Source organism: Rhamphochromis longiceps, linkage group LG4, assembly GCF_057381845.1.
Source record: "Rhamphochromis longiceps isolate RC_006_pf linkage group LG4, R_longiceps_female_GT1.1, whole genome shotgun sequence".
Lineage (NCBI taxonomy): Eukaryota > Metazoa > Chordata > Actinopteri > Cichliformes > Cichlidae > Rhamphochromis > Rhamphochromis longiceps.
Genome location: NC_140560.1, coordinates 26,321,654 through 26,349,545, shown reverse-complemented (window position 1 = coordinate 26,349,545; position 27,892 = coordinate 26,321,654). Strand labels below are relative to the sequence as shown.

General features: G+C 41.8%; 5 protein-coding genes across 9 annotated transcripts in view; 3 read left to right on the top strand and 2 right to left on the bottom strand.

Annotated features, from left to right (window-relative positions):
- The first annotated feature begins 1,036 nt into the window (after window positions 1–1,036).
- epn3a (epsin 3a) lies at window positions 1,037–11,649 on the top strand. 4 transcript variants are annotated; one of them, XM_085404127.1, is made up of 11 exons: window positions 1,037–1,348; window positions 3,069–3,797; window positions 5,509–5,603; window positions 6,178–6,255; window positions 6,735–6,827; window positions 8,588–8,671; window positions 8,796–8,925; window positions 9,107–9,259; window positions 9,381–9,455; window positions 9,548–9,784; window positions 10,291–11,649. In XM_085404127.1, the coding sequence occupies exons 2-11, from the start codon at window positions 3,230–3,232 to the stop codon at window positions 10,584–10,586; spliced, it is 1,809 nt and encodes a 602-aa protein (XP_085260253.1). In that variant the 5' UTR covers window positions 1,037–1,348; window positions 3,069–3,229; the 3' UTR covers window positions 10,587–11,649. The 4 variants fall into 4 exon arrangements, with proteins under 4 accessions (XP_085260253.1, XP_085260251.1, XP_085260254.1 ...); XM_085404125.1 differs by having other exon boundaries at window positions 1,038–1,348; window positions 9,104–9,259; window positions 10,291–11,645; XM_085404128.1 differs by having other exon boundaries at window positions 1,039–1,348; window positions 8,796–8,901; window positions 9,104–9,259; window positions 10,291–11,639.
- A 188-nt stretch (window positions 11,650–11,837) lies between these two features.
- Window positions 11,838–15,182, bottom strand: arl16 (ADP-ribosylation factor-like 16). Its single transcript, XM_085404130.1, has 5 exons — window positions 15,028–15,182; window positions 13,547–13,602; window positions 13,351–13,467; window positions 13,139–13,254; window positions 11,838–12,982 (listed from the first exon to the last, which is right to left on the bottom strand). Exons 1-5 carry the CDS (start codon window positions 15,101–15,103, stop codon window positions 12,817–12,819), a joined length of 531 nt encoding a protein of 176 aa, XP_085260256.1. The 5' UTR covers window positions 15,104–15,182; the 3' UTR covers window positions 11,838–12,816.
- A 150-nt stretch (window positions 15,183–15,332) lies between these two features.
- Window positions 15,333–18,255, top strand: fn3krp (fructosamine 3 kinase related protein). Its single transcript, XM_085404129.1, has 6 exons — window positions 15,333–15,563; window positions 15,801–15,952; window positions 16,066–16,157; window positions 16,355–16,437; window positions 16,603–16,725; window positions 16,828–18,255. Exons 1-6 carry the CDS (start codon window positions 15,423–15,425, stop codon window positions 17,164–17,166), a joined length of 930 nt encoding a protein of 309 aa, XP_085260255.1. The 5' UTR covers window positions 15,333–15,422; the 3' UTR covers window positions 17,167–18,255.
- tbcd (tubulin folding cofactor D) overlaps window positions 18,045–27,892 on the top strand; it is a 25,698-nt gene continuing 15,850 nt past the window's right edge. For both annotated transcript variants that reach the window (XM_085404123.1, XM_085404122.1), the window contains exons 1-13: window positions 18,045–18,507; window positions 18,601–18,651; window positions 18,764–18,861; window positions 18,985–19,086; window positions 19,200–19,346; window positions 20,039–20,094; window positions 21,815–21,947; window positions 22,568–22,613; window positions 23,109–23,241; window positions 23,334–23,476; window positions 23,577–23,637; window positions 23,790–23,864; window positions 23,969–24,063. In XM_085404123.1, coding sequence (XP_085260249.1) covers window positions 18,321–18,507; window positions 18,601–18,651; window positions 18,764–18,861; window positions 18,985–19,086; window positions 19,200–19,346; window positions 20,039–20,094; window positions 21,815–21,947; window positions 22,568–22,613; window positions 23,109–23,241; window positions 23,334–23,476; window positions 23,577–23,637; window positions 23,790–23,864; window positions 23,969–24,063 — 1,327 coding nt within the window. In that variant the 5' untranslated portion in view covers window positions 18,045–18,320. The remainder of the gene's footprint in view (window positions 18,508–18,600; window positions 18,652–18,763; window positions 18,862–18,984; window positions 19,087–19,199; window positions 19,347–20,038; window positions 20,095–21,814; window positions 21,948–22,567; window positions 22,614–23,108; window positions 23,242–23,333; window positions 23,477–23,576; window positions 23,638–23,789; window positions 23,865–23,968; window positions 24,064–27,892) is intronic.
- Window positions 24,112–27,892, bottom strand: part of znf750 (zinc finger protein 750) — a 3,978-nt gene continuing 197 nt past the window's right edge. Inside the window, exons 2-3 of the mRNA XM_085404124.1 lie at window positions 25,112–26,377; window positions 24,112–25,005 (exon numbers count right to left, since the gene is read on the bottom strand). Of these exons, the coding sequence (XP_085260250.1) occupies window positions 24,420–25,005; window positions 25,112–26,370 (1,845 nt within the window). The 5' untranslated portion in view covers window positions 26,371–26,377 and the 3' untranslated portion in view covers window positions 24,112–24,419. The remainder of the gene's footprint in view (window positions 25,006–25,111; window positions 26,378–27,892) is intronic.

The window sequence follows — 27,892 nt, the reverse complement described above, 5'->3', positions numbered from 1 at the left end:
AGTCTGATTGCCTTTCTTGCATGACGTCATCACTGGCCGTCCTCTCTCCTCCCCCTCTGTTTTCCCAGCCCTCGCCTGCATGTCCCCCCTGTCCTGACCTCATCACGCCTTTGTTGGGGAACAAAGAATGTTCAGGCATCTGTTTTGAGGAGAAATAAAGACAGAGAGGAGGAGGGCTGAAAGAGGTATATGAAATGAGCTTGACTGACTGGATCAGTGAAAGTGAACAGGGCGGCTGCAGCAAGCAATAGTACATTCCTACACACAGGGCTGGGCAGTACACACTTATTTCAGAGATATATATTATTTTTAAACCCCAAATCATACGTCATATCGCTTGATGACATTTTAATTCCTGTGCACTTTGCCCTTCAGTTGTCTTCAGGAGTGTTTTTGTTGTTACAAGGTTGAGCTGGTATTTCCTGTATATCCTGCTCAGTCAACCACAAGACCCGCTGCTCTCTCGCCAGCAGCTTCTCCCTTTAGTTAGATAATCATTTTGCACTCACTGTATGTTCATACAGACACCCTCAGATTACACTGTGCATTTGTCTGAGTCCAAGCCAGAGTGAATACAGAGCAGATTGAGGTCTTAATGCACAAGGATGGGAGTTCAGACAAGAACCCATTAGTGGTAATAAATAAGTAAAGAGCAGAAATGCATGGAAGAAGCTGGTGGGAAGGAAGTGTAGTTCTTTGTACACTCCCCCATGGGAGAGCATGTTCACTCAAAAAGTGTTGCAGCGCTGACTTTCTGTGAAAAGATCTGTGCCTGGCTTAGATTATTTGTTCTTATCTCACAGTACAAAATTGTACATCGGTCTAGCTGTGTGTTTGCACCACTCGCAAATTACACACAGTTCTAGTTGTTTTAAGCTTGTGAATGTTTGTGGCAGAGAAAAAGAGAGATTCCTCAGCATGTGCTGTGATCACCTGCTTCAGTTACGACAGATGATTTTCCATCAGGCAGTGAAAGAGTTAAGTCTGACTCTGCATGCACCGAGCAGGCCTCCCTCCCTCCCCTTCTCTCCATCCATCCATTTTTACTGTGTGTGTTCGCGTGTTTATAGGGGGCTGTGCCATCTGCAGGCTCAGTGCCTGGATTTGTGATAAGCACACACAACTTAGTTTGATAACAAACTAAACAGCAGCTTCCGCCTCCGCGCCGTAGTTTGGGATTCTTACACAGTCCGTACGCTTCTCGCTGACTGCTTTGGGCTTTAAATATCTTTCTCCACTAGTTCTTCTCTGTGCGACAGCTACGGGATATGCCGAGAGGCGGAGGCGTTTCTTATTCTACCCAAAGCTTCCCCAAGTTGGGACCCCACTGACGCGCTATGACATGAAGGTAAGAGGGAAAGTGGACACGGTGGAGACGATCTTTATGTTTTTCGTGGTTTCTTTTCGTTTTATCGGGGTTTTAACTTTTAAACTCGGAAACAAGGCTGAGTCACGGTCACATACTTCACCTACCCGATCATCGCATTTGACGCAATAATGGCCCCGGTCTTCCTAGTTTGGGACAGAAAGAGCATGCCAGGAAAAGAGCCGCGCTTTCCCCCAGCGGGTCAGTGATTTTTCTCACGGCTGTAGCCCGCAGTGAAGAATACCTGGGCGGGTATGTAGGCCCGATCTGGGAGCAGTTTTATTTGGGGCGGGGGGTTGCGTCCTATAAGTGCAGATAGATCGCGTTCTTTTAATTTAAGCAGGACTTTCTTTCTTTCTTTTTTTTTTTTTAATTGTTTAAATCCTCCAAATTTGAAAATGGTCAAGTCAAGGTCAGAAATGGAAAATCAGTTGTGTTTTTGTGCGTGTTAATGTTTTGGGCCTGCTTCTCTTCCTGGCTGTACTTTGAACTTTGTGATAATTAACGAAATCGAGGTGCCAAAATTTGACTTAAAAAGAATTTATCGTCTTCATTTTGCCACATTAACAGAGGCAGAAATCTGTCCAGAGAGACTTTAACTGACTTCTGTTAAACATTTCTCCTCTGCTAGCCCTCATAAAACCACCTTTTCCTTTAAACTGACTTCCACTGACAGAAAGTTATAGGAAGAACGCATTTTCTCTTATTTTCTGGGCACAGCTATGTAGTTTCAAGAAGGGCCTAAGCAGTGAACCGGGCCTGCATTGATCACTGAACCTGCTGTTCTTTGAACCAGAAATAGACTCACTCACTCCCTCTTATCCTGGTACAGTCAAAGGTACAGCTAAATCTTTTGAGAGACAAAAGTAGCAGTGTGCTCATATTTCGTGTAACACAATAGATTTTCAAGCGTAATTTTTGCTGTTTTACTTTTTTTTTTTTTTTTATTGTAAGTCCTACTGATGTGATTGGGCTGTCACTCATCTTTGTACTCCTTTATGTGGGGGAGAGGAAGCTTATCAGTTAGCTTATGATTCCCCTGACTATGTAAGACAAAGCAATCCAAAGTTCAGGACAAAGTGACATGTACTGTAAGGCATAATTTTCTGTAACTGCTGCAGAAAAACATTTTGGTGATTCAGGCAGATAGACATATGCTTACATGTACAGGACACTGGGTGTTTCGTTAGTTATGGGAGGCCCACCACCGCTGTCATGATGATGTAACCAGGTCAGACCAGCAGGGGAGGTGGAGCCCCTCCCTTTTCTTATAATGCCCAACACCTGCAGATTAAACAGTAGTCCCAGATACAGTGAGTTTGGTATGACACAAAACTGTGCTTTTATTAGCAGCAAAAGTGACGAATGAAATAAGATATAGCAAATATTTGTCAAGCTGGTGGCTGCCCGCTTAGGAACAGTGCACTGCATGCCTTAAGCCATCGCCCATGTCTTCAAGTAAATTCGGGGAAAACCGAGATCAGGTGTTTGTTTTTTTTTCACTTTGCTCAGAGGCGTGGAGTTATTTCTCTCCTTCCAAACACTAATAATGGGTGGGAAAACATGAGAGCTAGGCGAGCTCACTAATGCTGCTGATAATTGCAGACAGAAGATGATGTATAAGGAGTTATAAAGCTGACAAGTTATGTGAAATTCTTATTTTACATATGCATATGCTTAAATCATGTTTTTATTCTTCCAGAAGGAGCACACTTGTGGACACAGCTGAAGTCACCTTTGGGCCTTCCCTTTAACCGCATTTTTCCGTTAAGCTGAACAAGCCGTTTTCCTTTGAAGCAACACAGTGGGCTGGCCTGCTGCTGCTAGATTTTCTTCCTCTACCTGTTAAACACCGCTGCCATCATGCAGACATCATCGATCCGCCGCCAAATGAAAAACATGGTCAACAACTACACCGAGGCCGAGATAAAGGTTAGAGAGGCCACCTCCAACGACCCCTGGGGACCCTCCAGCTCGCTCATGGCTGAAATTGCAGATCTGACCTTCAATGTTGTGGCTTTCACCGAGGTTATGGGTATGGTCTGGAAGAGGCTCAATGATCACGGCAAAAACTGGAGGCATGTTTACAAGGCGCTCACGCTACTGGACTATTTAATCAAAACAGGGTCTGAGCGCGTAGCCAGGGATTGCCGGGACAACATATACAGCATTCAGACACTGAGAGACTTCCAGTACTTAGATCGAGATGGACGTGACCAGGGCCTCAATGTGAGGGAAAAGGCTAAACAGTTGGTGGCTCTGTTGAGGGATGAAGAAAAGCTAAAGAAGGAGCGAACCCAGGCACTGAAGACCAAAACACGCATGACAGGGGTCACAAGTAGCTTAGGTTCGAGTCCCTTACCTCCTCCTTACCCAGGATACCCGAGTGATGAGGGCGTCAGGTGCAGAAGCTCTCCTTCCTCCTTCCACTGTGAGTAGCAGGGGCTGTTGTGTAACTACAGACTATATATTACATTACTCAAAGCACACAGTGTTGAGTACTTGAATATTTCCTTTTGCACGGGAGCTGTCATTTTTCTGAATCACTCACATGGCAAGTCACAAGTTAAAATGGTCATGAGTTCATCTGATAAGTTCCCTGAACTCTTATGTGATGAAGTAAATCAAAACCTGTTTTCAAGGTAGTTTCGAAAACACTATTAGTTTTAATACTCACGCTCCACCTTTCCGAGCCTTGACATGCATAAACTGACTGCGATTTCGTTTCAGTTTTGCTCTCTTCACACTGTTGGGCATCTGCATTCCTTTGATTGTCTGGCAGCTAAACTGGATTTATGATAGAGAAGAGGCCCAATGTGTGCTTGTTTCACTCCAACACAGGTTTACAGCATGTTTGCTTGAGGTGATACTCTGTCATCTGCCACTTAAGTGTTTAGGTCATTAGATGGGTTGATGATATAAGACTGAAATTTTCAGTGTGCGACTGAGGAGAGATGGTATCACTGACTTCATCAGCTACAAGTGACAACTCTAACTGGAAAGCTAAATGCATCATTTATAAATGTGGTGCTACTGGTCTGTACTATACTTTGGCAAATGTGTGGTCTTTGTGGGGAATGTTGTTTAAAAAGGCTGTTAGTAACTTTTGCCCTTGTGGTGTCTCAAGGGCAGATGTTTATCTTTTTATGTCTGTGGCTTGCTTCATGAGGGAAAAGTAAATACTGTATACCCGCAAGACGGTATATGACTGTATTTTCTTTCTTTCTTTTTTTTGTTCAACAGATTTTCCACCTAATACAAATTACTAGCATACTTTTCTGAGCAAGAATGAGTGCCAGCGGAAGCACATGGCCAGTGTCCAATTCCTAGCTCTGGTTCTGTGGTTCAGAGATACTATAAAAATAGCATGGTTTATTTGAAGGAGGCTTTCCTATCCATTCCAGAAATCATAGCAAGGAATTGGATAAAGAAACCCCAGATGATTTAGAAAGCCCCACCAGTCCTCTGTTGTTGTTTCTCTCTAGCTGATTTTAACTATAAAAAGGGGGGATATTTTGGTGATTTCCAGAAGATTCCATGATAATGATAATGATTAGTACCGTGGGAGGGGGTCACCAGGTTGTCAGCAGCTAATTGCTAGAAAGTATTCCAGCTCAGACGGGGGATATTGAGGGGCAGTGCGGTGGAAAAGATTGGTTTCCGAGACCTGACTTTTCCAGCGTGTGGCCTGCTTCCCTCTTTTAGCCCTGTGACCCACAGCCTGGCACCCAGACTGGTAAGCTGCCAGCTCCCCCCGACCCCCTTCCCTATTCCCTCTCTCAAATCTGGACCTGAATCCTCCAACTGGCCCAGAGGATTCGGGGTAATAAGGTGGGCCCCACTCCAATCCATCCATTCCTCTCCCCCACCACCAGCCGAACTCTCCACACAGCCACACCATTGTTCTCAGTGCAGGCAGACTGTGGCAAGCAATGTGATCAAAGGCCCTTAACAACAGGCAATGGAAAATTAACATGCAAAAACAGTGCCAGCTCGTTTCTGACCTTAAAAATCACCCTAAAGTGTTTCTTTCTTGGCTTTGCATCCCCTTCCTCCCTCCATCTGTTGATGTTTCTCTCATCCTATGGCTCCCCATTCCTCCCTAAAACCCACTCCCCTCTGCTCTTTCTCTCCTCAACTAGCTCCAGACCTGGAACAAGCACGGCCAGCAACCAGTGGCGAAGAGGAGCTACAGCTGCAGCTGGCCCTGGCTATGAGCCGAGAAGAAAGTGAAAAGGTACAAAAACACACAACACACTCGCTCTTTCAGTGAGCACAAACCTTTCACGCTTACAGGCACATGCGCCAGACAGAAAGAGGCTTCTTCGCTTTGTTGTTGACATTTTATGCTGTAGTAAAACATTAAACAGCTGCCCCAGTGGTGAAGCGTTGCTCCTGACTGTGTATTTTCCAGAACTGTTGTCAGAAAATGATATCATCAGCTCAACCTCTGATGTAGCCAACAATGACCGAGCAGAGTGAGGAAGCTGGGAGCGAAAGAGTGAGAAGCCAGACAGAATGTGTGCATTGATCCACTCTCAAGCTTCCACAGCCCGCCCCGGTCTCCATGCCAAGGGCAGCTTTGCCCTCGGAGACTTCCTGCTTCAGCTCCTGTAGGAATATATTAGAGTGCATATCAGTTTCCACTTCAGCAATCAGACAAATCGGCTGTGATTTTTGATAAGAAATCCAAGGCATTTGATCTGTTTCTCTTCTTTCCAGCATAGCCTATCATTACAGCAAAATCAAGCACGCTTTTTTACCATTTTTTTTGATTTGCCTTCCTCCAATTCCCTCATGTGTAACTCTAGCCACCTCCTCAAGTGGATATCGATGAGCAGACCCAGCTCCAGATCGCTATGAGCCTCAGCAAAGAGGAGGCCCACCAGGTACATGTATACTGGGAGGGATGCAGCTACCTTTGCATTTTTTCTTTGTCCCTTGGTTTAAACATTTAACCCAGTATCACATTCCAGTGTTTTTCCTTCACAGAAGCAACTGCATGCCTACTCACTTTCTCTCCTTCCTACAACTGAACTATCCCCCCTTCACTCACTCACTTTTGAACAGCAAAGAAATATGCAACTTTCTCTAAAAATTAACCAATTGTGGTTTCATCCTTTGTTTTTTCTTATACTAACCATAAGTTGTTTCCTCTGAGTACACTTGTATGAGACACACATCTCAGGCTCTGACCTGGTGCTGCTGACCTTCTGGTGTGGTGCCAGGGAAGGGCAAAGGACTGGCTCCTTCACATTGATTGGGAAACCTGTTAAATTTGCTTGTGAAGTACTGTGAGGATGCCCAACTTTATTTCTGGTAAAATGGAAGCTGACTGTAAATCCCTCCTTGGTTTACACTTTCACAGCCAGTCCAACGCGCTCCTGCTGCTGCCCTGGATATGGACGAGGAAACTCAGCTCCAGTTGGCCCTGAGCTTGAGCAAGGAGGAGCACCAGCAGGTAGAGTGTCCTGGGGAGTGGGTGAGAGGACTTGAACCATTTCCTAAGCACTTTTGAAATAGACAGTAAGAACTGTCGTGACATTTTTCACAAGTTATTTATAAAAAATGAAGGTGCAGGTGACCACACTTGTCACTTCAGTTTGAATTACAGTGCTGTGCAAAAGACTTGAGCCACCCCCTCATTTCTGGCTTCTACGGAACCAGACTTCTTGTAACTGTTTTATTTTTTGAAGTTGTCTTAAGCCATAATTCTCCAGACTTTTTGGAGGTCTTTCAAAGCTTTTCCTTGGACATTGACTGTTTTTTCCACTCATTATCAAAGGATTTTTATTTTCTTGGTAGTGTTACGTGGCTTAAAAAAAACAATCATTTAAGCAAAAAAAAAAAAAGGAAAAAAAAGGCAGCCTGCTCAAGTGATGAATCAGTGCTGTGTAAACACAGACAACTTAGCAAAGAAGCAACTGTAAATGGTATATTTTGGCACTTCCAGTCTGTCACAAAAATCAAAAAAATTTTTCCATTTTCTTTAGTTGAATCTATGAAAAGTACTAAAGATGACACGGTTTGACAAACCAAAAAGAATCATTTTGCACCAACAAGGTGATTCCCACAAAGCTATTAGCTAAAACTCGCCATATCTCAGCATGGTGTGCGGTGTGTTCATTATAAATTTAAGGAAATCAGACAAGTGGAGGACAAAAGAAGTGGAAGGACTAAAAAAGGAAATGGAAAGCATCTGAAAGTCATCCATCCATCTTCTTTTGCTTATCCAATTCAGAGTCATGGGTGGGCTGGAGCGTATCCCAACTGCCATAGGGCGAATGGTAGGGTGCACCCTGGGCAGGTCGCCAATGTGTCTCAGGGTTTATCATGTTCTTAAGAAACAGGAAAAATCCAGCAAAGAAAAACACACAGTGGAACACTATTGGTCATGAATTAACCTCCACAGAGCCCACACCTCACCATTATTGTAACAGTGTGAGATCATCTTGACAGAGAACAGAAGTAAAGACAGCCAACATCCAAAGAAGAAAGAAAGCTGCTATATATGCTGTATTTCAAGCCATCTTATTCCACATCTTAAATAAATAAATCATAAATGAATACATTACTATTTTGCCTATTTCTTTATATCCCAGTGATATATATAAGGAAATTAAATGTGGGTCAAAACTTTTGCACAATACTTTATTTATAATGTAAATTCAGACTTGCTTCCTGAATAGCTCAGGAGAATATTACCTGTTTAATTTCAGTCCTCTGTTACAACATAAGCCATTATATGATCAGTGCCACTTGTCCTAAATCATCCTTTCTCTCTGTATTTTTTTTTAAATTATATTTTCCCCCATACAACCTTTACAGTACCTTATTGCCACACTTTCTGCTTCCTTTTCTTTGCCTTGTTTGAAAAAGTTGTATAACGTTCACTTTGTTGTATTATCTCGGCAACCTTTGGACCCCCGCTTCCTGTCTCACTCTCTTTGTCTCTTTCCTCCCCCTTTTTTACCCTCTCTGTCTACACTCCTATATAGTAACACAATAGAACTGCTCTGTTAGAGATCACAGGGATGCTCTGCTTTCTGTCCTCTCTTTGGCCAGGGAATTTTCTGGTTTCTGCCAACTGTGTACATATGTTGCATAGGAAAAATGCAAGCCATCTATTTTTCCTGTGCACCGTCACTGAATGAGAAATATAGTGTGATGTGACAATATGTGACCCGTAAAGGCTTACGTGTGTCTTTTATCTGTTGAAAGGAGCAGCTCAGCCGCCAAGGAGATGAGTCCCTGCTCCAGAAAGCTCTGGACGAGAGCAAACGTGAAATGGAGAAAAAAGGCGGGGTATGAAAGCTTGAAACATAAGCAGTAGTATATGACTATGAAAACATTCAATAATACTGTCAAAATATATGTTGAAATATAAACTTTTTCTGGTTTTGTTTTTTTCTTTGATGAATTTGGTCAGACGGCCTTTATGGACCTGGTAGATGTTTTCGCAGTACCCACAGATCTGCCTCCCAGTGACCATCGGTGGAATAATGCCTCACACCAGGCAGCTGCTGGGGCTGGAGGTACAGACCATTGGGACTCTTTCGGTGAGCCTTGAGTTGGCTTGGTCATGGTATATTATTTTAGATGGAATCATATGAAGATGAAGAATCTTTTTTTTTTTTTTTTTTTTTTTTTTTTACATGAAACTCTCTGCTTTTTGTACCTACAAAATAATTTGAACTGCTCACCGGCTAACACTCTTTTATTTGTGTGTTAATTAAGAAGGCAGCCGCGTTCCAAGAGCTGATTCTCCATGGATGGTACCTCCACCTTCAAATAGCCCTCCCCCACCGTGGGAACCTCCAGCCAACCCCTGGGATCCACCACAGGACAACGTCTCCAGCCTCAGTCCTGTATGGTCTTTGCCTGCAAATACAGGTGAGTGTTTTCACTTACAAGTAGGGTAACTAAAATAAAGATGTCACCTGGATATCTTAAAAACTACCTATGTTCCACAGAAAGTTAAATAGCATTTCTGTCATGTTTTTATCCTCGTCAGGAGCTGATCTGTTCACAGCGCCTTTAGGAAGATCAGCACCTACAGAACCTGCTCCCCGAACTCTAAGTCCCTCAGGTAAACAATACACTATCTGCTATTCTTGTTCTACTTTTTGTACGTTGGTTCCACTTGCAGTCTTACTTGTCTTTCTACTTTTCTGCTGACAGATGCTGATCTGTTTGATGACGCTATGGATGGTGGTCAGGTGAACGGGGCTAGTGGGCGAGAGGACAGCCCTGAGCTTTTTGACCTTTCTCGTCTTCGAGAAAGCCTGAATGACCCCAGCTCTCGAACATGCCGGACACCCGAGTCCTTCCTGGACCCTTCGGCAGCTTCCTTGGTGAACTTGGACAGCTTGATCCCAGGAAACCCATCAGCCAAGAACAAGAACCCGTTTTTATCAGGTATGTTTTGTATTATTGACTGCAGGTGCAGTCATTGCACTTTGTTATTGGACATACAGAGTAGTTAAAACATTGTATTCAAATCAGCCAGGTGCTGGTTGTGCATAAGATGAGCACAACCACCACCTGGCAGTGTTAATCATTTACCAGTGTGTGCCATGTACTGGTAAATGCAAGCGAGTGATAATCCGCTGCCATGTAACGACTGCAGTAAAACCCCCACGTGCAGAGTGCTAGATATTTCCATTTTTCCATTTATCCTTGCTGGTATCTGTTTTTTGTGATCTCCAGTTGGTTTGTGAATGAGAATTAAAGTTTTTTTTTTTTTTTGTTCCTGCCTTTTAAATCTCAGATGAGTTTTGGGAACAGTGTGTGCTTGAAACTGTAGCGTCATGAGAGACATAAAGAGGTCATTGACTCATCAGGTTCAAGGCTCAGTTTTAGAAAAAATAAACTTTGAATAGGTGTTAAAAGTAGACTTTTTCTCTTTATTTCTTTTCACATAGGCCTGAATGCTCCTTCACCCAGCAATCCATTCCAAGCAGATCAGCCGAAACTAAGTCTAAATCAAATGGGCACCGGCTCCGCCTTGACGGCTCCCCACGCCACTTCTCTTCCATACAGTGCCTCCTTGCCGCTGCCTACAAGTCATCCGGGTGCCAGCATCCCGTCGTCACATACTCACCCCACCCATCCTGGACTGGACTTGCCAGTGAGGCTCCCTGAGCCCTTGTTGCCTTTCTCTTCAGCAAGTGCTCAGGGATCACAGGCCGCACAGAGCAGTCAAAACCCCTTCTTATGAGGACAAACTAAACCGGAAAAAATATTTTAGAAAAATGGAAATTCACTAAATTGTCCTCTTGAAATATTGCTCTAACTGCACACCAAACTACAGCCCAATGGACTTGTATGAAAAACCTATTCTTAGTTGTTTTTATATTCTTGTAATGCACAATAACCTTTAGGTAGACGCAAGCTGAATCTGCTCTTCACTGCAGCAACATATCCTGCTCCTCTTTTAATGAACAGACTACAACAGAGATAACACTTTTTTTTTTTTTTAAATCTAACTACTAAGTGTCAAGTACAATTTCAAGGTCATACCCTACAACGTAGAAACAAAAGGTCTGATAATATTTTGCTGTCAACAAACTAAGCTGTAAGTAGAGGGAAGATGCATTACAGGTTTAGGTGGTCACTGCTGATTACACATTCTCGGTATGTGCACATCTACCTGTTCGCTGCTTGAAGTACTGCATCATACTGGTATATGGCTGGAACAGAGCTGGTGGGGGAAAATCAGTGTATACCAGTCTGCTATTATGAAATTCAAGTGGCGAATGAAGTAATAGTTTGGGAGGACTGTGAGCAAATAATTCATATGAAGTAACCTTAAAAAATGTATGAATATGAGTTTATTCATTGCTTGCAAACCACTGACTTCACCAAATATAGGAGTGTATTTACAACACTGCTCAGTTCTTCACATGGGTTTATTCACTTGCATTTACTCATTTCCCTTGGTATCAATACATGCCACATGAAATCATGACGACTCAGGAACACACTCAGTATCACTGTCTCATAAGCAGTTTGCGCCCCCTGCTGGTGGTGAAGTCAGCAATATTACCTCTTACATTGCATCACTACCAGAATAAACAGAAAAAAGTGACAATAAGCCAAAAAAGAAACACAAAAAACTGCTCCTCTCAATTAAAACATAACATCCACATACACTGAAAACAAAGTTCATACACAAAATCCAAATTTCATTAAGAAAAAAAACATATACAAAAATAAATACTGAATGCCTTGCATGAGAAAATATTCTGTAAAATCTTCATAAAGTTCTATAAGAGTTGTTACTCATTTTTTTTTATTTTTTATATTAAATCTGAAGTGAAAGAGCTTTTTTTTAATTTCAGACAGAGTTCACGTGATTTACAGCCATGGAAAACAGCCATAACAGAAAACAGGAACTCTTATAAGTGACAGTATCAATCAGGAATACCTCAGATTCCCACTCTGCGTCGAATAACAAATGCATGAAAGTAAGACCTTTGCAAATGAGACAATCATTTGATCCTGTTATACTATCACTTCGTCCTCTTCACTCTGCCTAATGTACAGTTATGTCTTTGTGCTACCAAAGATAAACACTCTTACACGAGAAACACACCATGAAAACCTCAACAGAGTAGCATATAAGCTGATAAAGACCAAAAGGCAGAACATTTTTTGTATAAACAGTATCACTATTATAAGATACAAATACAGAAACTGGCACGCACGCACACACACACAGTCACTGGCCACTTTATTAAGTATACCTCACTAGTTCAGGGTTGGACCCATTTTTCCTTCAGAGCTGTTTTAATTCTATTTAACAAGGTGCTAGAAACATTCCTTGGATTTTGGTCCATACTGACTTGACAGTCTTATGTATTTGCTGCAGATCTGTCATATGCACAACCATGGTGTGAGTTTGCACCAGACTTTGAAGTTGCTCCACTGGATTGAGATCTGGTGACTCTTGTGGCCATTTGAGTACAGTGAACTGATTGTCAAGTTCATGACTGGAGCTTTGTGACATACTGCGTTATCCTGCTGGGTGCAGGGTACCAAGAAAATATCCGGCACACCATTACACCACTACCAGCCTGATCCTCTGATATAAGGCAGCATGGATCTATACTTTCATTTTATTTATGCCAAATTGTAACAATACCATCCAAATTGCTGGGAGAAACTTACACTCACTGGACCAGGCAACATTTTTCAATTCTTTGATGTCTAACTTTGGTTAGCCTGTGCAAACTATAGCCTGTTTCCTGTTCTTAGCCCCTCTGGTCTCCTTTTCCTCTGATCATCTACAACAACAAGGCCAGAGAACCCAGAGAACTCGGTTCAGCAGATCATCTTTACCATGTTTCAATGCTTAAACTAATTCAGTTACTGCCATGTTATTAGCTGATTAGATATTTGCATGAAAGAGTAATTGTGTACCTAATGAAGTAATCAGTAAGCGTATGTCACTTGACTGTGACGGACTCCAGCCAGCTCATCACCTCTTTAAGTCCCTCTCCAGATCTGGCACTGACTTCCAGTGTTGTGATTGGCTGAGTCGCAGATGCAACAATGTCATCCATCCTGAACAGTGACTTTATCTCTATAAGGCTCATAGTGCAAGGCATGTCCCTGGGGGAAAATATAAAATTGGAAAAGAAAATCAAAAATTTCCTAGTGGTATTATTAGCTTTCCTTATTACATACAAATTGCATTAAACCTGCTAGAGATCCTGTACAATATGGTAAAACACTAATAGAGACTGATGTGTATTCTACGAGTGTCACCTCTTGTTGAAGAGAATAAGCACAGAGGCCTTGCTCAGAGGCTCAGCTGACAGTACTGACAGCAACTGGATACAGGAGGAGGATATCTGAGCAATGTTGGCCGAATCCACCATGAACTATGGAGAAACAAAAGAAATCTACTCAAGTACTTCAATTTAGTAAACCCATATTGAATATTACAAATATAAACAGCATGTATACAAAGATCATACAATGACAGAGGAGCAGTCTTTGAAGTAACTGGGCCATATAGGGCCCATGCAGCCTCCCAGCTCTCTCACAGTCACCTTCTTCTTCTTCACGGTTAGATCTGTCAGATTGGTTCCTACCTACAAAGAATGAAGACTGGAGATGGAGAACTTACACGGATAAGGTGTCAGAGACTTTGAACTGTCCATTAGTACTTACTGTGGGAAGAGTTGAAGGTGGTGTCCCCAATTCATCTAAACCATGTACGATAAACTGTAAATGAAATCTGATAGGAAAATCGACTGGAGACAGCATTGCTATCAGCTTTAAAGAAAAACATTTTGAAATGTTTACGCAATATTTTATGAGCTATGAAAGTAGAACTTGAATATTTGTTATGAGTAAGGTTGGTGATGTCACAGCTGAGAGACTACTGTTGACTTGTCACCTCACAAATGAAATCACGTCATCTGTTCAGATGACAGTTTATTAATAATCCACCAATTTGGGCTAAGTTTATATGCGATGGGCCCCATGCATGTAATCTAGGCAACTGGAGGATAGTGTTTAACTTGTGCTGTTGCAGATCACTTCCCTTTCAATCTCTGAAATAGCTATGTGAACGAGAACTGCCTCCAGATAAATACTGGAAAAACCAAAGGGCTGGTGGTGAACGTCCACAGGCACAAATATCCTTCTCCACTTACGAAATGGAGAATGTGGACTATATCAAAAAAAATGCTATTTACCAAAAAGGACAGAGCAGGCTGTATCTGGTAAGTATGCCAAGGACTTTTGAAGTGCAGGAGAAGCTCCTGAAGACTCTGTGGTTCCAACAGCTATCTGTAATGGTGCTGGTCTGTTGGGGCAGCAGTATCTCTACTGGGGTCAAAAAGAATTGAAACAGGTAGACCAAGAGTGCCAACGTGATGCCCTCTTGACCCAGTGGAGGTAGTAAGTGACAGGTAGCATGGTAGCTAAACACATCCCACCCCATGCAGGACACTCTTACAGCACTGAGCAGCTTCTTCAGCGTCAGGCTGCTGGACCCACGGTGTGTAAAGGAGCAATATTGGAGGTCTTTTCATCCAGCAGAGCCGCAGCAGTAAAACACATGTATACTTACACATGCACACATTGGGGACTGATAAATCACAGTGTGCAACTGTTTTCAACACTCCATCTTCTATTAGCATCATCTGGGGCTCTGTTTTTTTGCTTCTAGGCATCTAAAGATGTTATTTTATTTTATCACTGCGACATATATGTACACACATTTAAATTATACTTCGTCTATCTTGTACATGTTTCCTATTGTTTTATATAATTATAATTATTACTGTTATTATCCACTTTCTGACCATTGACAATTTCACATTACAGTACAGCACTAATTTCTGCTGTAATGTGAATTTCCAAACTATTGGACTAATAAGGGCTACCAAAGCTTAAATATTGTAATAATAATCTCTCTTACAGATCTTATTATGAAAATGAATTTGTACACATACCGATGCAAAATAAAATAACACTGGGTATCGACATTTGGCAATTGGGAAAGGCGATATACAAACCCTGGTCGTCCATTACTTAGAAACTTAAGTACTACACAAGCTCATAGGCTAAATTAGTTAGCTAATTAAGCTATTTGGTAGTATTTCCTTTTACGTCAAAGAAATTCACATGGCCACAAAGGATATTTTGTAGACGTTTGAGCAACAACGTCTTTCCAACACCGGTCGCTCCGAGGAGTAAACACATTTCTTTGCTGGTCATGCCGGTTTTTCCGCAGAACCATAGTTAAACTCGTAGCGTATAGCTGTAGCCTCACTTGGCACCATGGCGACGTTCACGTGACCGGACAAACGTCGCAACTATTGGGCAAAGTAGAAATCAATCAACCCAGACTTGTTTATGATTGGCTACTACTCAATCATTATTTACATAACGGAAGAAAAACAAGATCCTGCTTCGGGACAAAGTCCTGGTTGGCTGCCGCAACGGAAACTGTCAGAAAGACTTTCATACCCGCATTTGCGATGCGTAGGTGGTTTTAGTCCTGCTGTAACTGTCCTGGAACTGATGATAAATAATCATGGAAGCTAAGTTAAAGAGGGAGTTGGGGACAACCATGCTGAAATCAGCTGGTCATGCTGGAGGTGGATGCATCAGCGAGGGACAGAGTTATCATACTGACACTGGGAAAGTGTTTGTAAAGATAAATCACAAGAGTGAGGTATTTGTTATTGTTAGTTTTTCATTTTCTTTAACTGTTGTGTCATTCAGTTCATGATCGGCTTTCGGCGTGTGCTCAACTCGGGACTTAAATGAATGGGACATGATCCAGCAGCTGCACCACACTACTGTCCGTGGACTTTGTGTAGATGTTGTGGAGTGGAGAACAATGCAAAAATTCACATTTACTGAAGCTTGTGTTTACCAGACCGTGTTGTCCTGTCTTTAAATTATCCAGGCCAAACTGATGTTTGATGGAGAAATGGCCAGTCTGGAGGCTATTGTAAAGACAGAAACCGTGAAAGTCCCCAAGCCCATAAAGGTGATTGAGCTTGACACAGGAGGCTCTGTATTTGTGATGGAACATCTGGACATGAACAGTCTTAGCAAGTAAGAGAGCTCTTGACTACATTTTTTTCTTTAGTGCAGATGAATTTAGTTTTAGAAACACTGAGCAAAATATTTTTTCAATGACATACTTGATTTTTAAACACAATGAGCAGGTACTCAAAACAGCTAGGAGAGAAGATGGCAGATCTGCATCTTCACAACAAGAAACAACTGGAAAAATTAAATAAAGAGCAACAGACAGTGGGTAATTCAGTTTAACTTCATCTTAGGATGCCACAATGTGGATAATACACACACACACACACACACACACACACACACACACACACACACACACACACACACACACACACACACACCAATGAATAATAATGAACTGTGTCAAATTTAAGGTAAAAAGTTTGTGATTACTGTTTATTAATATTACGGCTATATATGCAGGAAAAGGAGCGGGGCAGTCAGATGTGGCTGCTGTTGAAAAATTTGGCTTCCATGTAACTACATGCTGTGGATATCTGCCACAGGTAAAGCCAATGTATATGTGTCTATATACTGTGTCTGCATTCTAGTGGAGGGTGTACAGTATTGATGTCTCTAAGTTGTGTTACAAATGTTTGGTCTCCAAATCTTCAAGATGTTAAAGTGAATTTCAGCAGCATCACAGTTTTTTCTCATTCTTACCTCTCCAGGACAATCAATGGCAGAGTGATTGGGTTCCATTCTACACCCAGCAGAGGCTGCAGCACCAGCTTAACATGGTGGAGAAATCGTATGGAGACAGGGAGACCAGAGAACTATGGGCTGAGTTACAGGTGCAACCTCCCTTTGATCCTGTTTGAAATTAAACATATTTTGCACAAGACATTATGATTGTATCAGCATTGTAATGTGCATGTTGTGTCTCTTATTTCCAGCTGAAGATCCCTCAGTTCTTCAAAGATGTGGAGATAGTCCCTGCTCTCCTACATGGAGATTTATGGGGAGGAAACGTGGCAGAATGTGCAGATGGCCCAGTCATCTTCGATCCTGCTTCCTTCTACGGCCACTCTGAGTTTGAGTTGGGTATTGCCGGGATGTTTGGTGGCTTCAACAGTGCTTTTTACTCTGCATACCACAGCAAGATTCCCCAAGCACCAGGATTTGCAAAGAGGAACCAGCTTTACCAACTCTTCCACTACCTGAATCACTGGAACCACTTTGGTGGTGGTTACAAAGGTTCTTCCATAAGAGTTATGAAGACCCTGCTGAAATAAACACACTCACAGGCACTCTTAGAAAGCATTGCAGTCTTACATTGAAGTATTATGCGATTTTGCTTATTTGACCAAAAACAGTGTGTGAAGACACTAAACAACACATCTAACACTTTAATGTCTTCTGTACTGTGCAGAAAATACTGACCTAACATAGAAAAAACAGTTGCATCCTGCCAGCTCATCTGACACTTTCCTGCTTCCTAATATTTAAAACAGAATCTGCAAATAAATTCTGTATTTTGCACAAGGTGTTACAGTGAATTAAGTGTAGTTTGTTTATAGACATAAATTAAACAAAACTTGTAAATCAGAAGTCTGTACTGCACACCAATGACTGAACTTAAAAATTATTGTTTTTTATTTATTTATGTTAATATTGAGGAATCCTTTATAAGCAGGTAGAACAAACCAGAATCTGACTTTCACTATGGATGCAATGTTTTATATTTTATCTACATTATAGTAGAATGGCTACGAATGGAATAAAGGTTGGCATACTAACTACACCTACAAAATATCCCTGTATAACAGTGAGTCATTGCAAGCCCTTGTTGTGCATGGTATAACCATTATTAAATCCTAAGCGAATCCATTGTGTTTTTCCAGACCTGCTGAATTTGTTATTTATCTAGTGTGAAAACCTTTACACACTAGATTTACACACCTTAATTCCCTGTGAATGGAGGCATGGAAAAGAAAAACAATCCCATTTGGATAGAAATGTTTCATCATTAGGTCAACTTCACAGCAGCCCAAATAACTGTTTAGTAAAAGGTTAGTAAACATATCCTGCATTAATACGGTCTAGAGAACACGTGACCTGGGACTTTTCTTTCCGCCCCTGTTAACCACGTGAGCCATCTCGCTTGCCGTACCGGGGCGGGGTACGACTACAACAGCTAGCTGCATCGTTATAGACATCAACAATAGTTGTGTCCAGTGAAGTTTATGTAATTTTGAGAGCTGCCATATTTCGCGCGTATACTCTCTGAACCTCCTACGCATCTTATCAGTATATGTTTTAATTCAATTCACCAGTTTCCTGGAATAATTTCCACCTTTCCGCTTTTATTTGTTCGCACAAATGCTAATATTAGCTAGCTAAACCTGTCATAACTTGCAACAGATACTCGTGCTAAAGGTCTGCGATAATGCCTCTATCGGAGACGGAGAATGGGTTTTCCGGTGGTGAAGGAGGAGGAGAGGCGGACGCTATTGTGCAGACTTGTGTGCTGGGCAGCTTCAGTGAGAGAGGCGAGACCACAGCCCTCATCTCCAGCCTGCCGGAGGTCCACGGAGACCTGGGGCCAAGGGAGTCTACTACAGAGAGGTTCCTAGGTGAGACGGTCACAAATAAATCAGCTTCCCCAAGATAAGCAATTTTAAGTGATTAGTTTGGAGACGTGATGGTCTGCTAATTTCTCCCTGCAGTAATAATGAACAGATATCAAGAGCAGCCTCATCTGCTGGACCCTCATCTAGGTACACTACAACAGCTAATTTACAAATAAAATCACTCAGTTTATAAAAAGTCAAAGGAGCTTGCAGTTTATAAAAACACTTCCTTCCTTATTTTGTTCCTTTTTTATTTTAGAATGGATGTTAAATATGATACTGGACTTTATAAGGAGTGAAAAGTCTCCACCTTCGTTGGTTCATTTGTGTTTCAGGTTCCTCTACGTAATCTGCAAGGTCAGTTTTCTCATTAAAAACCTCCTGACTGCACTGAATAAAAGCCGCAATGTGATTGCACTCACGCATGTCTTATGCAGCAGATTCACTAATCCTGCACGTTGTTTGTTTATTTCTGGTTAGGTCAGAGGCTATAAAATTTTCATGCAGCTTTTTCCTCATGAGGTGGCCGATGTCCAGCCAGTTCTGGACCTGATGTCCAGACAGGATCCCAGTGACTCTGAGGTGAGGCTTTAGTTTAAAGGGAAAAATAATAGCTTCACACTGATGCATCAGTTACATATACCTATAGGCAATAGTGTATATTGTTTTGATCTTTATTTATTTACTTGTTCCAGACTTGGGAAACTCGGTACATGTTGTTGTTATGGCTGTCTATGACCTGCCTCATACCCTTCGATCTTTCTCGTCTGGATGGCCACCTCGAGTCAGATGGTGGTAAGGCTAGAGAGCCTATCATGGATCGCATTCTAGCTATTGCCAAGGTTAGTTATACCAAAGTGATATGATGTTTTTATGTTTTGGCATAGCCATTGCCAAAGTCAAGAGTGCTGTGGCCTACTTAAAAAAGAAAATCGCATGGGGCCCACTTAGTCTTAAATTTTTAACTCAAATCAAAATAAGAAAGAAAGTGATGTGTTTCCTTGAAAAACTTATTTAAAAAACATAACAAAGGCTGTTGGTTATAGATAACTAATGCTACTCAGTCATATGTAACGTGCTAAGGCCAATGTGTGACCCACCTTCCACTGAGACACAAACTTCAGTACAAGAGTAGTGAAATTAGGTCAGAATAAGGAGTAAACCATCTCATATTACCAGTTTTTTATATACATAAACTAATTTTATAGAAATATTTAACTGTACATATCTGAGAGTAATTTTAAGGTGAATTTCTATTACTACAGTGCCTTTGCATCCCGCCAGGGGTCCCGGCCCACACTTTGGGAGTCGCTATGTAGTGTTGCGGCTTGATTTTTGATGATATATATGCCTTCCTGTACAAACTGATCCACCAGAGATTCCTTAACAAGAAAATCCAGCAGTGTGATATTGGCACTAGATTTAATCTTGTCATTTAAGATTTTTGTCAATTTTTTCAAATTTGCATAATACAGTATGTGTTTGTGTATTTTTAAACAGTATGAATAATCGCACTATTTTTTTTCTTCCACAGTCTTATCTAGTTGTGAGCGACAGTGCAAGAAATGCTGCATCTGTATTGGTATCAAAGTAAGTGGACAAATACCACACAGACACTTAAAGTTAAACAGTGTTTTTAGTAACATACCTGAGAGGTAAACATGCTCCAGTCCATGTTTTTAAATCTGTCGTGGAGTACACAACCTACTCCCATTGGCCACACTTTGATTGTCTTCGCTAATGGTTTCACACGATTGATGAGTGGTGAATATTCGGGGGAGAAACAAAGAAAGGTGATCAGACTGTCCCAGGTGGGGGAGGGGCGTTACCGTGTAGGCTCCAGCAATAGGATATCCATCCATCCATCCATTCGCTTCCGCTTATCCTTTTCAGGGTCGCGGGGGGCGCTGGAGCCTATCCCAGCTGTCATAGGGCGAAAGGCGGGGTACACCCTGGACAGGTCGCCAGTCTGTCGCAGGGCCAACACATAGGGACAGACAACCATTCACTCGCACATTCACACCTAGTGGCAATTTGGATTATCCAATTAACCTATCCCCACAAGCTGCATGTCTTTGGACGGTGGGAGGAAGCCGGAGTACCCAGGGAGAACATGCAAACTCCACACAGAAAGACCCCGGCCTGATGGGGGAATTGAACTCAGGACCTTCTTGCTGTGCGGCAACAGTGCTAGCCACCGTGCCACCGTGCTGTCCTGGATAAGGATAATCTTTATTAGTCCCACACATGGGAAATTTGTTGTACCACAGCAGAAAGTGAACAGTCTAAAGTTACAGTAGCAAAAATTAAGAAAAACACTGGAGTAGGATAAGATAATAAGAATAAGATACTATATACTATAGAATAGAATAAAATACTATATATAACAGAATAAAATATGTTATCAGAAAAGGAATTGCAATTGTATACACATTGTCCTGTGTTGTCCCCTCTTGTGTGGCAGGAGACATGTTGATAAAATTTAGCTAATACTGTCTTTAGGTTGGAGTGGTTGAAGTCACCTGCTACAATAAATGCAGCCTCAGTGTGTACAGGTTGTTGTTTGCTAGTGGCCGCATGGATTTCGCTCATAGCAAGCTTATCATTAGCATTAGGTGGGATATATGCACCTGCATTTGGTTGAATCTGAGCAGAGTGTAGTAATATTGTCGAGGCAATATTTCTGTCAAAGCCCTTGAGTTAAACCTGAAAGTCTGCAGTTCAACCACATGTTGATTCTTTGACTTAAAATCTTTTTAGTGATTTACATTGTTCAAATTCTTATGGACTTTATTTTAAACTTAGTTTTTTATGATCTAATAATGTTTCCCCCTGCTGTTTAATAAATTATTTCTGGTATTTGTTCCATTAGACATCTGTGTGTTGGAGTGGAGAGTGTAGCATGCAGTATTAGATTTAAGATATGGTGTGTGTTTCAGGTGCTGCTGACATCATAGTCACTTTCAGTCTAGTGGAAACCAGGGTATTTTTCAAATGACCATAATCTTAATTATTTTACAGTGTGTTGCTTCAAAGCTAAGCTAAAAAACACAGTTACGATGTTTTTAATTTTGCATCTTTATGTTTGTGAAAATATGTTTTTTACTGAAAACCATACAAGATCATTACTAAAGCATTTTGCCCCTGGTTACAAATATATCTCAGATTCGAAGTAAATTCCAACAAACAATTTAAAACTATTGATCTGTAATCAGGTCTTTATCCAGTAGGGGGCAAGATTGCTCTTGTTATATTTAGTGTCAGCGATTTGGTCTTTCATGGTGTTGTCTTATTTTACATGACTCTGCAGGTTCGTGACTCGCCCTGATGTGAAACAGAAGCGCCTCGGAGACTTTTTGGACTGGAATCTAGCCACTATATCCCAGACCAATGATCAATCATTAAGAAACATTGTGGTGTTGGATGGTGCTCTGCAGTCTCTGGTAAACATATGCGCTCACACTCAAGCCTGTATGTTGTGTGCATACTTGTCTGTGTGTGTATGTGTGTTTGAAGACAGTGTAGTCTGTGTGTATAAAAACCTGTCGAGGGGGACTTACAAGAGCTGACATGACTGGTATGCTTCACACAATAGCCTGTGTGGTTTTAGCAGGTGTGTTATGCACCTGCTGCATGTGTGGGATCTCTTGCTTCAAGTGACTTAATTCAATTTCATCTAATGATTTAAGAAAAACGTTTCTTGTTTTTTTTTTTTTTTTAAGACAACAGAAGTTTTTTCCCATGTTACACCTTCATTGATAAGCTACGTTTAGATCACTTTGTCTAATCTAAGGTGATCTAATGGATCCCACAAGCATGCACATGAATGTTGTATAATTGGCACGTAAACTTGTATAGCATGTTTTTAAAAAGCGTCGCTTTGCACTTAATGTTTGCTAAATGAACCTGGAGCCAAGGTGTTGCTTAGGGCATTCAAAACTGGCTCTGTGCATTTAGTCTCAAGACTTCAGAACTCAAGCTTACATGTTTTTGTGGTTAATGGGAGATGCTTAAAAGTGCAGCTATGTACCAGCTGCATTAAAAAAAACAAACTATGTTACAGGCAAAGCTCTTCAAGCATGGAAAACGAGATGACCTCTTGCAGTATGGTAGGTTCCTTTTCTTTGTTCATGCACAAAGTAAGAAGCAAGACTTTGCTCTACAGCAGGGGTAGGCAACTCCAGGCCTCAAGGGCCGGTGTCCTGCAGGTTTTAGACATCACCCTGTGTCAACACACCTGAATCAAATCATTAGTTCATTCCCAGGCCTCTGGAGAACTTCAAGACATGTTGAGGAGGTAATTTAGCCATTTGAATCAGCTGTGTTGGATCAAGGACACATCTAAAACCTGCAGGACATCGGCACTCGAGGCCTGGAGTTGCCTACCCCTGCTCTACAGTCTCATTTTGGGGACAAAAATAAATAAATAAAAAGAATCACTGACATGCTGTCTCTTGTATAACTGGCATGTGATTGTTGTTTAACTAATTGTTTAATAGCTTCACTACCTGGAAAATATTTCAATCTAAGTATTAATTTCCACAAACTTTTTATATTCCTGTGTGTTCGCTCATGTAATAAATTTAATAAATAAATTTCCTCAGCTCCTGCAGTTCTACAGTGTCTGGAAAAGAAGCATCTGTCAGAGAGCAGCGAGGCCATGCTGAGGAAGCTTGGTGTCAAATTAACCCAGAGGCTCGGCCTTACCTTTTTAAAGCCCCGTTTGGCCGCTTGGAGGTCAGATTTAGTACCAGCTAGTTTTTAAAATAAGCAGAAACACAGAAATGCATTTTGTGTGTGTGCTTTTTTGTAATATGCAAAATTTTCAGGTATCAGAGAGGCAACCGATCCTTAGCAGCAAACCTTTCCATGTCCCAATCGGCTGCAGACAGTACTGGTGCGACCTCTGAAGTGGAGACAAAAGAACAGGAGGAGGACTACGACATTCCCGAGGAAGTGGAGACTGTCATTGGTAAGTTTCTGCTTCCAATTAATTTAAAATGTTTGTCCTTACAAAACATTTAAAAATAATAATAAAATAAAAAAAATCTGATTTGCATGTTATTCTACAGAACATCTGCTATTGGGACTGAAAGATAAGGAAACAATCGTGCGCTGGTCTGCAGCAAAGGGGTAACAAACCTTTTATATGACACTTGAAAAACCTGAACTGTTTATAAAAACGCATCCATGTTGCTGCTTGTCTTTGGTATTTTGACATGTCAAAAGCAGATCATGAGAAAGAGTTGTTGTGTTACAGTAATCTATGTTGTTTAACCCCTCAGCATTGGGAGGGTGACTGGAAGGCTTCCCAAGGAGCTGGCAGATGAGGTGGTTGGATCAGTGCTGGACTGCTTCAGGTACATTCATGCTTGGGGCATTTCGGCTCTCTCTGTTACTTACCCCTCATAGAGGGGCAATGTTCTGCGTTTTGATATGCTTTGCATGTGTTTTGATCCTGAAGCTTCCAGGAAACAGACAACGCTTGGCATGGAGGCTGCCTGGCACTTGCTGAACTGGGTAGAAGAGGACTGCTGCTGCCTTCCAGATTGACAGATGGTAGGTGATTTAATATCTCAATACTTAATGTATGATACACAGACTACTGTAAACAACTTTTATTATTTTATTAAGCATCTTTATACATATGACATGACATTTACAGTTGTCTGCTTTACAAAATTGTTCAACTTTTAGAAAACTTGCAAAATTTGCTCATCACCTTTTCAAGTCATTTCTGAGATTAAAAAAAAAAAGAACAGTGTAACATTTTACATTTTTAACCTTGTAGCAGTGCTATTGGCTAAAACAGTCAAATCTTTCAGTGCTAAATCAATACAATAAGAAGTCCATTATCAATGAGGCTTTTAGACTTTAGATCAGAGATGGTCCTTATTATAGTCAGAGTTTAGTTGTTAGCAGCAACGAGATCTCCTCCTCAGAACCCGTCCGGGCGCTTTTACTCTCTTGGGTTTATGGCATTTGTTTTCAGCCTTTCCACTGTGTGGTCTTTTGATTGCTGTTGCCTTGGCCCTGGTCGTTTGTTTGCTCTTCTCTTGATAAACAGGACTTTTAGCTTCTGTGGAATCTGTCAAGGGCTCGTCTATAGTACTGAAGTCACGTGAAGACGCTGCAGAGCTTGCAATGGCTAGCTGACAGAGTGCTAGAGCTGCAGTCTGCCTCTGGTCACAAGGCTCTTCATCCAGCTTTTCAATGGAGCTCTGCTGAAGATCTTCTAAAGTGCTTGTTGGAGAGCTGCATACAGGGCTGGTCTGAGAAGTTCTGAGGCTGAGGTTCAGGGGCGACTCATGCTCTGTTGATTTCACTGTGTCTGAGCAGCTCAGTCTGTCGACAGACTGAATGTTTTCCTTGTCTTGGTTTCTTGTTGAGAGGTTGAGGGGAGCCATATCATCTGTGCTGTCGACTTCATGACGCTCTGATGAAGTTTCAGGATGTGGATCAGAATCAGACATGAAGGAAAATCTGCTGTTCGCAGCTAATCTGAAACGGAAAGGCCAAAACCATAATGTACACAACATAACAATACAATAATAGAAACAAAAACGTTTTTAAAATTAATACATCCAAAATTTTGAATTTTGCTTACCCTCTGTCTACGTGCTGAGCTGACATTTCTGCACACTCCTCTGGTCTTAAGTCATTTTTGATGTGTTGCACCGCTGTAGACGTGTTTCCTAGTTGTGGGCCGATCTGTGACTCACTGATGTTGGTGTACTGCAGCGCCTCGATGTCTCGCTGGATGATGTGAGCTTGGCTGGGTCTGTCAGGGGATCCCAGAGCTGAGCTACCCTCTTTGGGACTCAGCCTTGTTGCCTTGTCTCCACTTTGCCCGTGGTGGCTCTCTGCTTGTGTAGAAGTGTGTGGGTGGTTCAGACTGGCACGTGAATGTATGTACAAGTCATAGTCTTTATGGCCAAAAGTTGGGCCATACATATCCAAAGGAATATATCTGTGTCCTGCAATTGGCATAGAAAGCTCGTGGGGTCTGTACAGAGTGTAAGGCAGAGGGTGCCCTGGGTGAAGAGGATGGCAGTACCTGTATGGGAAAGAGGGAAATGGGGAAGTGTTAGCTGGAGTCACTGGTTGTTGTACCATAAGCCTCTGGGGATCCAGAAAATCTGCCTGAAAGGAAGGAGAGTTTGGCTCATTCACATGGTGATTTCCTGGAAGATAGTAAGGTGGATATAGGGGCCGATCAGGCTGGAGATAAGGAGAATATTCGGGAACCAAGAGAGGCGCGAATGATTTTAAGGGAATGGATGATGAAACCGTGCTCCATGGGAAGCGTGGGTGGTTGAAAGTGGGAACAGGAGCTTGCAAGTCCTCGGTCTGCTTCACAGGTGTCTTGAAAGCTTCTGCTCCGTCACGGTTGGGTGTGACAGGTGAGAAGGCAGATGGGCGCGTCTGATCCTTTTCCTCGTTGCTTTCCGTGCTCTGTGTCTCTGAAACCATATTTGGATTTGCTGCACTCTGACTGTCCTTGATGACTGGACTGTCACACCCTACATCGACCTTTTCTGTGTCATCTGTGCTCTCAGCTTTCTTCTCTTCAGCTCCCTGCTTCTCTGGAGTGTTGTTCTGAACTGCTGGTTGGGCATTTGTTAAATCCTTAGTTTTAGGAGGGATTGCTTTTGCCATTGCCTTCATCTGTCTAGCTGTTTGCCCACCTTTCTGTGATACGAGGGAGATGGAGTTTTCACACAAGTTGTATTTCATATGGTTGAAAAGATGGGACTTTTCGTTGCAGGTGAATGGGCACTGGAAGCACTGGTACTTGAAAGGCTTGCCTGGTGGTCGGGGAATATAGTGGGGTCTTTTTGGCTTGCGTTCTTGAACAGTCTCCATCTTGATTCTGAAAGAAGAGTATAGCGTGTCGTAGTTGGAGATTTAGTAATGGTTTAGATTTTACTGAAGTACCTCTATTCTAAAGTAAACATGCCAATAAATCGGCAAAAAAAACAAAACACACCCGTCTTACAAAAAAAGTCACAAATGTCAATGGACTAGGCCAGTTGCCGATGGCCAGTAAATCCATCCAAATGCCCAACCCTACTCTGTACCAGATTCCCAAGCTTGCTGTCAAGTAATGAGCCTGCTCAAGTTGTTTGACTGGTTACCGTAAAAAGTGGTTGATTTTTCGGTGAGTGTTTCTTCAGCTGCTCAGCCAGAAAATCTCTAGCTGCACAAAACACAGAGCCCTCGGGCTAATGTATTTCTGCAACTTCACAGTGCTTTGGACACCAAACAGAAATATACCCAAATATGTAAAGTAGCCTACCATATGCAAAAATGTTGCCACACGTTTGCATAGATGCAGTTCTGTCCTAGTTTCGTTTTGGTTGATTGACGGCAGCCTGCAAACACCTCCACATGTTTCGCACTTTCACTCGACAGTCGGTTTTGCGATTGCTTTGCTCATCACGCCTCTAATGTTAGAGAGTCGCTAATCCACTAGACAGTTAGACTACACACTTTCTAGCACAAACCTCGAGGGCATGTAGAGACAAGCTCGCTCCCTCTCTCGCTCTCAATCTACTAAACTCTGCGCTGTCGGCGTGGGAACCACCAGCCACCTGCTTCCCATGACTACACCTGCGGGATGAATTTATCACTTGATGAGCTCACCAGCTCAGGAGACGCATGAGTATTGGAAGTAATTGTTTAATAGTTTTTCTTGTGATACAGCGTTCACGCTAGCTGAACAATATCAGCAATTAGTAAGTCTGCAAACGAGGATGGCATCTGTAGCACTTCAGGCTTCTGAAACGAATCATCACCTAAAGCTGTAAGTTCAGTGTTGGTGGGCGGACTCAGAGGAACCTGCTTGTCATGCGCTGTTGCAAGAAGTTGCCACTCGAGTTTCTGTCCCAACTGTGGTAGCATGCAAAACCACTCCCTTCTTAAGAAGTAAAAGTCTTTCGAAAGTCTTCTTATAACAAGTCTTTATTTTCATTATAATACAGCTTTAAAAAAACAAAAACAAAAAACAAAATAAAGGATCTAAACTTACTTGTTTTTTTAAAATAAATCTGGATGGAGTGAGATCAGGTAAGTTTAGTTTTTTAAAGATGATATTCTTTAAAGAAGGCTGTCTGTCTGCTGTCTAAATAAGTATTTTAGACCTGGTTAAAAGGTTGTCTGCAGAGCTCAGATATTTACCTGTGGCTCAGTTACTGCAGCCTGAGCAGGGACTAATTAGGATCAAGAGGTAGCAGGTGCACAGTTATCCCTACCCTTTATGCAGCCAATAAAAATGGTTAGAAACACCATTACAAATCACAGTCAGTCTTATCCATTGGCAAAGAAATGCTTTGATAGAGTGCTGAAAATAAGTTTAGTGTTAATAAAAGAAAGACAAAAAAAGAAA